The 14,441-nt window shown below is 40.5% G+C and overlaps 1 protein-coding gene across 3 annotated transcripts in view; it reads left to right on the top strand.

Annotated features, from left to right (window-relative positions):
- Nucleotides 1-14,441, top strand: part of GRHL2 (grainyhead like transcription factor 2) — a 169,360-nt gene that overhangs the window by 117,734 nt on the left and 37,185 nt on the right. For all 3 annotated transcript variants that reach the window (XM_069600433.1, XM_069600432.1, XM_069600431.1), the window contains exons 9-11: nt 3,998-4,156; nt 11,669-11,756; nt 12,431-12,570. In XM_069600433.1, the coding sequence (XP_069456534.1) occupies nt 3,998-4,156; nt 11,669-11,756; nt 12,431-12,570 (387 nt within the window). The remainder of the gene's footprint in view (nt 1-3,997; nt 4,157-11,668; nt 11,757-12,430; nt 12,571-14,441) is intronic.

Here is a 14,441-nt window from a genome sequence, read left to right as displayed (position 1 = left end):
AGGCTGCCATGAATCAAAGAGGGCCCACTGGATCTTCTACTAAGGACCTATCTCCTTGAAGAGGACCTAAGTCTAACTGTCTCCTGGTAGGGTCCAGGGTGCTGTAGCTCATTTCACCATTAAGACCTTCTCTACTGGGTGGCTCGTTGTTACAGCTCCTCCAAGGACGAGTTAGTGCATGTATTGCAGAATATTGCCAGTAAGCATCTATTATTTCCATAGATCTGTCCTTCTCAAGTGGCCCGTGTAAATATACATATTTCATCAGCTAAGCTTTCTTAGCCCAGACCTTGGGCTGACAAGGCCACAATTAATACTGCTTCCTGCCTGTCTGGGTGTATGTCCATGGCGAGTAAGCATATGGATCAATCACTGAGCCAACCATGAATCCTATTAGCTTGGGAAAATACCAAATAGTTTTCTCTTCTGGCTTCTGCAGGACTCGGGAGGCTTTATGAGGGAAAGGGGAAAAAACCCAGTCTGGTTGAGGACTCTGTCAATCATAGCCACCAACAGGAAGATTTCTACATGAAATACACAGCCCCAAATTGGAACAACTGCATAGCTCACCAGAGTGAGCATTGATTTGCTGACATAAAGCTGTGTTTAGTTATACATTCTGGCCAAGAAAAACCCCATCGCCAGTAATGATAATCACAATTTAAGAAGTCAAGTGTTCCTAGAAAAGTATGCTTTCCTTTTCTGACCTAAAGATTGGTTTCAGTGAAGTTATTGTAATCTTTCATGTGTGTGTTTGCTCAGTCACTCAGTCGTATCTGACTCTTTGTAACCATATGGACTTTAGCCCTCCAGGCTCCTCTGTCCAGGGGATTCTCCAGGCAAGAATACTGGAGTGGGTTGCTATTTCCTCCTCCAGGGGATCTTCCCAACCCAGGGATCTAACCTGCATCTCCTGCATTGCGGGCAGATTCTTTACCCCTGAGCCACTGAGGAAGCTAGCCTCAAACTTCTGTGATTGCAGGGACTGTTGTTGTTGTACCTATGCTGGTACCCAGCACAGCCTCAGAGACATGGTTCCGTTCAGTTCAGTTCAGTCGCTCAGTCGTGTCCGACTCTTTGCGACCCCATGAATCGCAGCACGCCAGGCCTCCCTGTCCATCACCAACTCCCGGAGTTTACTCAGATTCACGTCCATCGAGTCAGTGATGCCATCCAGCCATCTCATCCTCTGTCGTCCCCTTCTCCTCCTGCCCCCAATCCCTCCCAGCATCAGAGTCTTTTCCAGTGAGTCAACTCTTCGCATGAGGTGGCCAAAGTACTGGAGTTTCAGCTTTAGCATCATTCCTTCCAGAGAAATCCCAGGGCTGATCTCCTTCAGAATGGACTGGTTGGATCTCCTTGCAGTCATGGTAGATACGTAAAAATATCTGTGGTGTGAGTGACTATTCTCTGCAGTCAGGACATCTTCTGTCTCCTTTTACCCTGAAAGTTCAGTAGGAAAAACCAGCATGGAATCTTCCTTCTGAGTGGTCTTCATCATTTAGCTCTCCTAAATCACTGGACTTTTGCATCTCTAGTTACTCTTTGTCTTTATCTTCCTAAATAATAAACAAGTATTTATGGAATCCCTGATCTTAGCCCAGTATCTCTGTGGGTTGTGTATTTCACTTGTGTCTTTCAACTTCAGTATTCTGTGTTCTTATGGCCTCTGTACACATCTCTGTCTGGGGAGCCCTGGCCACTCTGTATTGATCGTTGCTGGATTGCTCATCTGTCTTCCCCTTGGACTGTTAGCTCCATGAGACTGGGATCTGCTTTCTTCTGTATCCTCAGTGTCTAACGTGTTTGAACTACTGTGAGCTTGTGTTGATCTTTGTAGAATGAATGAATGAAAAGGCATGAATGAATGGAATGCCCATATTTATGGTTAGATCATCTTTAGGCACTTGTTTCCGGATGTAGCTAGAGAAGTGAGATCCTGTGTCATGGTGTCCACAGTTGTGATTAGCATGTCACTAAGATGTGTCTTCTGGGCTTGGCTGCTATTGATGTGGTGTGCTGCCTTGCTAATGTGTCTCTATTGCCAAGCAAGGGGCTCAGAAAAAGGCGATCTTTATATAAAGCGAAGTCGCTCAGTCGTGTCCGACTCTGCGACCCATGGACTGTAGCCTACCAGCCTCCTCCGTCCATGGGATTCTCCAGACAAGAGTACTGGAGTGGGTTGCCGTTTCCTGCTCCAGGAGATCTTCCCAACCCAGGGATCGAACCCGGGTCTCCCGCATTGCAGGCAGACTCTTTACCATCTGAGCCACCAGGGAAGACTCTGATCTTTATATAGATATAGCACTAACAATGAGAGATTCAGTTGTATGGATTACAAAAGGCCAACCAGGGATATGGCCTGAAATGAATTAGATCAAAAATTTGAATGACTTTTAAAATGCAGCTCCTGGAAGTGGCTCTTTGCTTTCTGCAGGGTGTTTTCTGGGGGTGTTGCTATGATATGAAAGGCTTTAGGACAAGGGTTTGAAGGTGAATAAAGATTTCAAAGGGACCAAATAAAACAAGAGTCAGATAATACATCTGATGAAATGGTTTTCAGAATATATAACTGTACAATTTTAAAACAGTGAGTTTAAAGTTTTCTGTTGAATACAAATAATACGTAGTATTAACTGAAAATAGTATCAAGGATGTAATCTCTTGTGCCTGTTTTTCCCCAGAGACTGCCTCTTCTATTCATGTAGTCACCAGATAAATCGAGGTGCTGTCCTTATATCCCTGTGTGCGTGCTGTCGCTCAGTCATGACTGACTCTTTGCGACCCGATGGACTGTAGCCACCTGGCTCCCCCGTCCATGGGATTCTCTAGGCAAGAGTACTGGAGTGGGTTGCTATGCCCTCCTCCAGGGGATCTTTCTGACCCAGGAGTCAAACTGGAGTCTGTTACATCTCCTGCTTTGGCAGGCGAGTTCTTTACTACTAGCATACCACCTGGAAAGCCCCCTTATATCCCTAGTCCTTGATAAAGTGGTATATATTGACATCTATATACTATAGAAAAGGAGGATAAATCTAATCATTTGTATTCCTCCTATTCCTCTCAGTATTTTATAATGAGATTATTATTTTTAGTTCTCCTGGGCAGTTCCATTTTTTCAGATTCATGTCGTTTTGCTTGTCTCGATACCTCATGTTGTAAGATGAGAATGCTGATGTCTTTACTACCCGTCCCTCCTCCTGTTCCATGTCTTACTTTGCCAGCTCTTTTACTTTTTCACTAAGTTCAAAGCATCTTAGCATTTATAGTCTATTCTTTGGAGAGGGTTTAAGAATGATTTAATGGGAAAATTGAAAACCAAAGACTAGAAATGGCTTGATTGAGATCTGGTTAATGTTAGAGCTGGGACTAAAACCTGGGGCTTTTGACTCTCAGTCTAGTGGGCTTTCTAGATAAATTCATTGACCTCATTCATCAGATGTTTATTGAGTGCTTATTCTCTGCTAGGCACTACATTAAGTACCAGTAATACAAAAATAATAAAAAATTGTCTCAAATCTCATACTTTCATGAAAATAAGAAAGATAGATGTGTAAACAAATAACTATGTTTTGATGCAATAAGATGCAAAGGAAGATGTTGTGTAGCTTTTTTTTTTTACCCCACAGGTCAGAGATTTTAGAAATCGATGTAATTACTAAAAGTTACAGTTTTAATATGTTGAGAGGAGATAGTGTTTCACCCAACTAACTTATGCATGTTTGGAAAATAAGGCATTGCTGATATAAAGATAAATTTAAATGGTCTGTTTCAAGTTGAAATATAAAGGCAAAACTTTTATAAATTTATAACTAGAAATTATAATAAATCAGTTTCATGTCTTCAATAAGTTTTATGTGAGACTATCCACATATTCTTTAGTTGTCCTTTTAGGTTTGTCTAATATTCTAGTTTTAAGTCTAAGGCTTATGCATTTTTTAATAGATCTTTTTTATGGTGACTTGTGACCTTTTCCCTTTCTTCCTTCCTCCCTCAGATTTTCATCACCGTGAACTGCCTGAGTACAGATTTCTCCTCCCAGAAAGGAGTGAAAGGACTTCCTCTGATGATTCAGATTGATACATACAGTTACAATAATCGTAGCAATAAACCCATCCATAGAGCTTACTGCCAGATCAAGGTCTTCTGCGACAAAGTGAGTAAAGATGACCGTTTGTCATAAAGGTGCTTTTGTTATTAGATATTACTTTTGAGGACATTTCCCCCTTGTCACATTTTCTTGTCTAGTGGTGTCCAAATAATCACTTTCCAATCACTATGGGAGTGGTAATCTTTCAATTCAGTTCTTGTGAGCTATCTAGGGAGCCATCAACTGTATTTTTTTTTTCAGTCAATCATTCTACCACTAATTTAATGACTGACATTGTCCTGTGCTATGAGTCTGATTCACATAGATATAGCTGATCTAATAGATGGATAGTTTTTAGTGGGTAGGTAGATCCTGTCCCAGAACATGCTAATATAACCTATTTTATGGGTTAAATGGGGTCTCATCTAGAACCTTTTGGAATGGACACAGCACCTTTTAAGTATGTTCATTAGCAAACATGCTTCAGGAGGACATGTAGTTTTTGAATCTTCTTGAATTCCCCTGTATGAGATAGATCAATTAGAATAGCAAAGATTAAAATCCCATGATTATGTGATGAGAGACCCTTACAAATCCCAAATGTGAATGGGACCAAGCATCCACAGTTTCAGAACCTGTATGATGTCAGCATCGTAAAGGAAAATGATGGACCCACTTCATGACCAAAGAACAGGACACCACCAAGTGGTCCAAATAGCAGAGAGTGAAGTGGGCCGTCGGAGGACATCTGGTGAGACTGGGGTAAAAGGGGATGGGTTGTGCAGACTTGAGTTTACTGGTGGGTGGGTGCAAGGGGACAAAACATTGGAGTGTTTGGAGCTCTATTAACTTGGGAAAGTTATAAATTGAAGTTCCCTTCTAGGATAAAAATCCTGCTCCGAGAAAAGGCTGCTGGGAGTAGAATCCAAGTTGAGTTAGACAAAAACAAAACAAAGGTTCAAAGGAATGAGAAGGTCCAATTAAAAAGGAAGAGGGGAAAGAAAACAGAGTAGTCAGATCTCGGGAAATCCAGGACGATTTTCTGTGATCACTTTGTGAACACAACTAAAGTAGGAGCATGAGGACCATCAAGCTAGAAGAATTATCCTAGCTTACTCATTTCACTTAGAAATGACCAACAGAAAAGTGCTGAATCCCATACAATGTCGCATGAAAAATATAACTAAGGTTAAACTAACTTCTTGTGGACCATGGATGTATGCCAGAAAGACATGCCCCTCAAACAGGTGATCATATTATATGTCCTTGTATCTATAGCCTACTGTTCCAGATGGGCTTAGAATTAACAAAATTTTAAAATATGAAGTTAACAAAATCATGAAACTTATGATGAACAACATAAACCACAATTTGAAAAACTCAGACATGAGATGTTTGGAGAACAGAATGACTGGAAAAGAGATATAGTAGAATTCAGGAAGGAATTTAGAAATGGAAGATTAAAATGTTTCAGAAGTAAAGACTCCTACAAGTAACACGGGAGTAAATAAATGTAAAAGATAATTCCTTAAGAAAAATATAAGTATAAAATGGCAAAATTTTAAAGACTTCAAATGAGGAAACATTTAAGAGAAAATAATAGATACAGAAGAGAGGGAAAGAAGATACAAAGACATATAATATGTATCTTTGTGGGAGAAAACATAAACAATGGAACAGAAGAAAAACTGAAAAAGGATAAATCAGGAAAACTTAAAAAGAACACATTTTTAAATGAACTGCCAGGCACTTGGGAACGTTGATTGAGGATAGCCAATATCAAAAGCCACTGGACTTTAAAAATATTCTTTGGGCATCTAAGAAAAATAAAATAGACAATGGGTCATTAATGTTTTTCATTAATTTTTACTGGAGTATAGTTGGTTTATAGTGTTGTCCTGGTTCCAGGTGCACAGCAAAGTGAGTCAGCCACACACACATATATCTACTCTCTTCCGGACTTTCCTCCCATATAGGCCACCGCAGAGGGTTGAGCTGAGTTCCCTGTGCTATGCAGTAGGTCCCTATTAGCCATCTACTTTATATATGGTAGACAGTGGGAATCATTTATAAGGAAACCTTTATTATCAAGCTTTTCAACAGCAATGCCTTGTCAGAAGACAATGATATTTAAAGTAACCAAGTAAAGAAAATGTGAGCCAAGGATTTTACATCCAGCCAAGCTGATTTTCAAGTATAAAGAAAACGGGCAAATAGGAAACAAAATAAAGCAAGGAAACAAATCCACCAGTGAACAAACAACCACATGGGCAAAAACCCAGGAATATTTCTGCTTGAGGAATCTATAAAAAAAACTCTGTTTAGACACCAATATGACTGTAAAGACATTGATAAAAGGACTGACGGTGAGCATTCCGTGTGTTTTTATCTTGGATCTAATGCTAAAATGATGGGAGAGACAGGAATGGCAATATGATATGTTCTGACAATAATCAAGACATAATTATTTAGCAATTGGGTAGGGTGGGGAGAGAATATGAAAAATAGAATAAGATGGCAACTGCTGTTGCTGTTATTTTAGTTTCTAAGTCATGTCCAATTCTTTTGTGACCCCATGGACTGTAGCCTGCCAGGCTCCTCTGTTCATGGGATTTCCCAGGCAAGAATACTAGGGTGAGCTGTCATTTCCTTCTCTAGGGGATCTTCCCAACCCAGGGATTGAACCCGAGTCTCCTGCATTGCAGGCAGACTCTTTACTACTGAGCCGCCAGGGAGTTGGCTGGATGTGAAAGAGTAGGAGTTCAGTTAGATCCTGGGGAGAAGAGAGAAAGGGGGAAAAGAGGTTAGTGGCTGATTCAGAACTGCCAGCGCTCTTAACGGTGCTGCAGTCAGATGGAGATCAAAGAGCTACAGGGCCATTAAAATGTCTGAGTTGTCGTTTAGCAGAGTTGGAGAGGAGGAAGAAGTGGGCATCTGTGAACAGAAGGCAGAGATGGTCATGAGACGAGAGAAGGAAGCAAATTAACTCGAACTGCACTGAGTTTAGGGACATGTGGCATAATGGAAAATGTCTCTAAAATCTCGATAGCGTTTCAAGTTGCAATGATTTCAATCAGTGCTACTCGTCAGAGCAGCACAGCCCTCTCAGGCCCAGTTAGGCAGCTTCCATGATATAGAGGCAGCACAGTTAGGTCGGTAGACACAGCTGTTATGTAGATGAGAAAATTGCCAGTGAGCGCAGGTAACCCACCAGAGTCATGCGGTGAAAAAGCGGAGTAGCTGCATATAAATCCGTGTCTGATTCCAAACTCATATTTCTTATATCTTTAATTCAGCATATTAAACGTTAAGAAAGCATTTTCAAATGAGGTACAAGGTGGAATTTTTAAAGTACGCATGGGAGAACAATGAAATGATTTGAATTCCCTTCTTTTATTCCAGAAGTTTCAAGGGGAATAGTAGAATCCCCCTCCCTGAATCTCCTTCTTGGAAGGAAGGAGGAAGATTAGGAGCAAGGAGAAAAGGAAGGAAGGGTGGAACGGAGGCCCTGGGCCATCTGTTTACCTTTATGTCACAGCTGGAATTGAAAGTATGAAAAAGAAGGCTTAAGGGATGCTTGTATGATTATTTGTTTCAAGTGGTGATATAATAAATACTAAAATCAAAATAAAGCATAAAATGCAGAATAAACAGAATGTGCCATATTGCTGTTCACTATGCCCTAGAATGAGAGGAACTCCAAGGAACTAGTGATGTAAAGAGTCTCTAGAGGGTCGTTTTTTAGTTAACATGATGATGAGGATCAGGAAACTCATAGGGAAGGAATCTCATGAGATAAGCAGAGTATGTTAATCTTAACTGCTCTTAATTATTCCGATAAGCTAAATGCAAAATCTTTTGCTCTGATTTGTCATTATATTTGTAGCCACGATTTCAAAATACAGGCAAAACTCACTCCTGGGACATTTTAATTCTTGCACTTTCAAGTGGGTGTGTAAATGCAGAAGATTAATTTGAATCATCCTCTAAAGCAAAAGAATTAAGAGCTACTCCATTTTAAACCTGTGAATTTCCCACAGTTTAGAGTTTTAAACAGATGGAATTTTGTACTATTTATATTTCCCCAGGTTGATTTCTAATTAATGCACCTGTAAGATTGCAGATGAAAATAAAGGACTTCTCTCCCTTTTTTTGATATTAAAATTTCTTTTATTGAAATACATATGTTTATGAATTAAAAATTCAGGATCTGCTATATGGCTATATCTTTATCAATACTTTTGTCTGTATTTTTATGGGCGCAGTCACTCAGTCGTGTCCAGCTCTTTGTGATCCCATGAACTGTAGCCAGACAGGCTTCTCTGTCAATGGAATTTTCCAGGCAAGAATACTAGAGTGACTTGCCATTTCCTACTCCAGGGGATCTTCCCAACCCAGGGTTTGAACCTGCGTCTCTTGTGTCTCCTGTGTTGGCAGATGGATTCTTTACTACTACGCCACCTGGGGAGCAGATATCTTTATATCTGTATTTCATTCAGTTATCTTTCATGAAAAACAAGAATCATAATTACTGCAAAGAGCAACTATATATTGTTCAAAACTTGAAAATAAAGCCACCGTCTTGTAAGAATTCCCCCCCCCCCTTTATTAATTCTTGCTTAGAATTATCTTGGAGATTATAAAAAACTAAAGATATTCTTCCAAAATACCTTCTTGGTATCTTGGCCAACTTTAAATAGGTTAAGGCCACATTCGCTTTAAGTAGCAAATACAAATGTAAAGATAGCCATCACCTCTCAAGAGGCAGCAAAGGTGATCACAGTATAATCAGGAAATCCTCTGGCATCTTTTTTTCTTTTTTGCAAATTTAACACTTCATAATGAACATCTAAGTGGGGGAAATTATTTTCAAATGATAAATTTGGTATTTGTAGCAAATTATACCCTTCTGGAAGAAGCAGACTTTTTAACATTTTAATGAGAGTGAAAATATTTTCCAGAAGCTTTGGGTCACAAATAATCAAAAAAAGGAAAGGAATTCTTGGAAGGTCATATTCAAGGATGCGTTCTTCATCATAATTGAATGTATCAAAGCTGCCCTGGGTCACTGTGAATCAAACCATTATTTTAAATGAGGATGGTGGCCCTCCTAAGTTTGGATACTATCAGAACTGTTTTGGAGTGCTGATATCTGGGCCTTCTGGGACGGAAGTTTCTTACATAGATGTGGTACCCAGATTAGGCTCTACGGAAAATGACTCTGTGTTTTATGTTAATCCTTCAGGTTTGGCATATCAAAGAATACCTGTAAAATAATAAGCAGGAGACTTTATTTCTTAAAAATTGACATTGAACATATATAAATCTTGGAACGGTAATTTCAGAACTTTTCTTCACATAAATTGTACAAGACAAAGACTAATTTTAAAATAAAATTGCTCGACAAACTCTGGGATGTGTCTTCAGTGAGTTATAATTTATGTAGGTATATTTTGACTTACATACAATACTATATTGTACAGAACTTCAAATACAGGAAAAAAGTCTTACATGGACACAAGCACAAATAAATAAGGGCCTTTTGCTTATATATCACACCCATTTGAACAAAGTCATGTTTGTGCATTTAGCACTTTATTTTTTTTCTGAAAGTATTATACCTTATCTAGACAAAAATCTCTATAAAACTTTTAGTATCTCTTGAGGACACTTTCCAAGGAAATATTTTTATATTTTATCTCCTTCTTTCTATGAAATTTCTATGGGTTATAAACATCAGTGACAATTTAAAACTTAAAAATAGAGCACTATAAATGATTAGTCTCTTTTTGGAGTAAGAAGCTTTTTGACATAAAAATGCTTATTTATAATATCTGTTTAAACTATTATAAGCATCCATATCTTACCAACGTAAAGTTCTTAGAACTCTCCTGGCACCAAGGAAGTGCTATATCTGATTAGCTGTCGTCACTTGTTCATCAAGAATTAGCTCTAAAGCCGCGTCCTTTACGCTGCATGCCTTCATTGGCCACATGGCTCCATTGTGTCATGGCCTTACTTTGGCCAGAATTGGGAATATGTTGTTTTTTTTTGTTTTAAAGCCAGTTTGATAAGCAAAATCTATATTTTAATGTTTTACTTCTAAACCATTAGCGTGTCCCTTTCTGTGAATTGCCTTCATGACTCTTGTCCATTTTTTAACTGGTATGTTAGTTGCTGTTTTCTTTTTAAATTTGAATCATTATTTATATGTTATTGATTTAACACTTTATATGAGATTTTATGGGCTTCCCTGGTTGCTCAGGCAGTAAAGAATCCGCCTGCAATGTGGGAGACCTGGGTTCGATCCCTGGGTTGGGAAGATCCCCTGGAGAAGGGCAGGGCAGCCCACTCCAGTGTTCTGGCCTGGAGAATCCCCAAGGACAGAAGCACCTGGCGGGCTACAGTTCATGGGATCACAAAAGGTCAGACACGACTGAGTGATGAAGCCCAGCCCAGCACAGCACATGAGATTTATATAGCAAGTATTTCCACCAACTTGTCCCTTCCTTTTTAATCTGTGTGCGTTTTGCAGAAGGATTAAATTGTATATTCTCAGATCTATCTCTTGTGTGTGATAACTTGGGGATTTTCTAGGGGTAGAGTTTTCTGACCAGTCCATACTTAGCTATTTTTCAAATGTGCTGCCACAAAGGGCAGAAATAGTCAATGTGGATTTGAAATGTAGGGGAGGAGTTTAGGCTGGGAGAGTCTATCTGGGTGTCACCTGTCTAGAGCACCTTGGAAATATGGGTATAGATGGACTTCTCTGCCACAAGAATGGAGAGAGGGAAAGGAAAAGGGAACTAAGTTGAAATGTCTGTATTTGGGGCGTGAGAAGAGGAAAATGAGTCAGCAAAGCTGACATCGAAGGGTGACCAAAAAGAGAAGAGGGTAATCAAGAATCGTGGAAGACCAAGAGACGTGGGTGATGGTCAGCTGGTTAATTTGGATGGAGTTGGCAAGAGATGCCAACGAAAAAGTCAAATTACAAGGAACAGGAGCAAAAAGTCAAATTGAATGCCATTTCCAAGAGCATATGAACATATTAAGACAAAACCCCAGACTGTACTTGTATATAGAAAATCTCACACCCTGTGTAGTTTGCTTCAGCCTTACCTCATTTCCCCTTCTGTAATAATTTTTTAAAGTTCCATACCAAGGAGCAAAGGAAAAGTTCTATAGGAAATTCACACTCAACTTTCATGCCCAACACGCCAATGCTTCATCCTACGACATTTTATTTTAAATAAATATCACTAAAATTACTTAACCGGCTTCACTGGGATAGGGAACTGAGTCTGGCCTTTCTGTAGCAATTCAAAATTGGAGTTGTTTAAATAGGCAAGATACCAAAAAAGGGGAGACTTTGGGAGGAGTGGGGTCCCTCCCTCCCCCAGGAGGTCAGCAACATTGGGTAGGCTAAGAGGCGGTCGACCTCGCTGGAGGATGGAGCCGCGGCTGCCGGCCTCCCCTCCCCACGTTTAATTTCTTATCCCTGTGACTTGGGTGCGCGCAGTTGTTTTGCACTCTCTGGTAACATGCCTGGCATCGTGTGTATTTGTTTTTCCCTGTCAGGGAGCAGAAAGAAAAATCCGAGATGAAGAGAGGAAGCAGAACAGGAAGAAGGGGAAAGGCCAGGCCTCCCAGACCCAGTGCAACAACTGTGAGTGTGTCTGAGAAGGGGGGTGGGTTTCAGCCGGGCCAGGGCCACCAAGGAATGGGTGGAAAGAAGTGGGTTGCAGGTAAAATATGCACATCCAAGTTATGGCTGGGCTTCCCTGGTGGCTCAGACAGTAATGAATCCGCCTGCAATGACAGAGACCTGGGTTCGACCTCTGGGTTGGGAAGTTCTTCTGGAAGAGGGCATAGCAACCCACTCCAGTATTCTTGCCTGGAGAATCCCCATGGACAGAGGAGCCTGGCGGGCTTCAGTCCATGTAGTTGCAAAGAGTCAAATACAACTGAGCAAATAAGCACAGCACAAGTTATGGCTAGGCATGGCGATGGGGTGAGCCATCCCTGTGAAACGCAAATGGAATCATTAGAGCTAGGAGGGAGGTTCTAACACTCCAGAGACCAACATCCTCCTTCTCCAGACATGAAATCTAGGGTGCAGAGAGCGACAAGAGGGCACCCCTTCAGGAGTGTTCACTCCAGGTCCACACTCTTTCTGCTGGTCTGGTGATGGGAGAGGGGAGGCTTTTAAAGTGTGTTCACATATATGGCATTTGGGAAGCTTCTTAGGAGACCATTGCAAACTTTACCCAAGAGCTTACAAGTGAGAGATCTTAAGCCATCCATGACCCTTGCGCTTATGGGTTTTGTGATCGTGTCCAGCCTCTGATGGGAAGTTGGCAGCGATACCGTTGCAGAAGAAGAGTGACATCACCTACTTCAAGACAATGCCGGATCTGCACTCCCAGCCCGTCCTCTTCATACCTGACGTTCACTTCTCGAACCTGCAGAGAACAGGACAGGTATGGCCGACCCGCTCACATCCACCTGCCATCCATCCACTCACCAGGTAGAGCCTTAAGAGACCATCACTTCAGGAGCTATTGACCTGAAAAATAAAACCCATACGTTTGACCAAAAGCCAGCCACTTCCTACAGAAAATGTAATTTTATAGAAAGGAATGTCTCAGGAGAGGAAACCAACTTACTAAGGGGAAGGCGAGAGTGAGCTGATAATAGTGAAGTGTTGACAAAGCAGTGAAAGAGGAAGAAAGTAAGAAGGCTGATAACCTGTAAGGCAAGTTTTGTGAGTTTTGTTCTGTGGGATCCGCATGATGCAATAGGGCTCCATCTAATGGTGGGAAATTGAACTGCACCCTTTGGAAAGTTGCTTAAGAGGAAAATTCTTTGATTAAATAAACTCTGGTAAAAACTTTTTCTTAGTAAATTGACAGTTACTGTTGAATAGGTAAATTATTTTAAACCAAAAGAAAAATGAGATTGTAGACAAGCCTTTTAAAAGATAATTCCTATCTTCTAGTTCTAGTTACAAGTGAAATTATAGAGATAATATTATAATACATAAACATCCAATAATTAGCTCCTTATGGTAGCTCACGGTAATGATATGTTATGCAGCCACTAAAATTATAATTAGGAAAACTATGTAGCACATAGGAACTAGTTATCATAACGTTCAGTGGGGAAAAGGTAGAGTATTCATTTGTGTCTATACTGTGATTCCAAATACTGGGTTGGCCTAAAAGTTCATTTGGGTTTTTTGCAAGATGTTACAAGAAAAATTGTAATACTTGATCAGTAAGCTTAAGAGATGGATAATTTTTTTTTCTTTTTGTAATGTCTTAATATTGTCTATTTTATGTGATAAATTAAAATTGTGCGAAAAAAATTACTTCCCTAGCTTTAGCCAGAATTGTCTTTCTGTTGAGAAATAGGTGCATACTGACACATTCAAGTTTTTCTTCCGTTCTAGTGTTCAGGTACTCACTGGAATTGACCTTAGTCTAGGAGCAGAAATTATTATTGGCTTAACTTTCTTTTTCTTGAGAATATTTTGTCCCTGGGCCATTTCATTTTGTGTATGAGACAAAACAGTTAAACAACCAGGACTTTTTAGTTGGTGTTTTTCACGCCAGGGGGTAGCAGAATGCCCCCTAGCTCTTTTTCTTAGAGTGCATCACATTAAAATTTAGCATTCTCGTCGCGTCTTACTTGTCTGATAGGAAAAAGACACAAAGATAAAAGGAAGAACGTTATGATTTGTTAAGACATGAGTGCCAGCCCCTAATTTTATTTTTTAATTCCCAAGAACATGGTGATTTGTGTATTTACAGCCTTTGTAAATACATGGTATGTTTTGAAGCTAGGTAGTCACACTTTTAGGAAAGCGGGGATGGTTGAGTTAAATTGCTCTCATTGTTTACTGTTGGGATTCTGGCTTCAGCCCTGTGTCAAAGCTGACAGCCTGACCTGTTCTCTTGGCAAGATTTCTCTGAAATACACAAAGCTGTAAATGAATCTTAAGAGGAAAACTGACCAAAGGGGCGGCTTGTGACTGTCTCTGGCCTCACGTGCCCCCTCGGTGTCCTGAGCGGGACTCCTAGCCCGTGGCTGGGCAGAAGAAAAGTGTAGTCTTTCCCATTTGTTGGTTTCAGCAGTTTGCAAAGCAGCCCAATCAGTATCGCCTGAGGCATCAGCAAAGTTAAGTCCTGCTGTCCTTGAAGAGCCTCAGGCTTTCCCTGTGGCTTTGGAGTCAGAATGTAGGGAGTCGGTGAGGGAGCCTGCCTGAGCCCCGGGTGACAAAGGAACGCACTCTTCTGTGCCCTGGGACAGTGTGCGAACATCCCGTATTTGATCAACGTGCTTGGCTGAA

The sequence above is a fragment of the Ovis canadensis genome, chromosome 9 (genome assembly GCF_042477335.2).
Source record: "Ovis canadensis isolate MfBH-ARS-UI-01 breed Bighorn chromosome 9, ARS-UI_OviCan_v2, whole genome shotgun sequence".
Lineage (NCBI taxonomy): Eukaryota > Metazoa > Chordata > Mammalia > Artiodactyla > Bovidae > Ovis > Ovis canadensis.
This window is presented reverse-complemented; position numbering and strand designations above follow the sequence as displayed.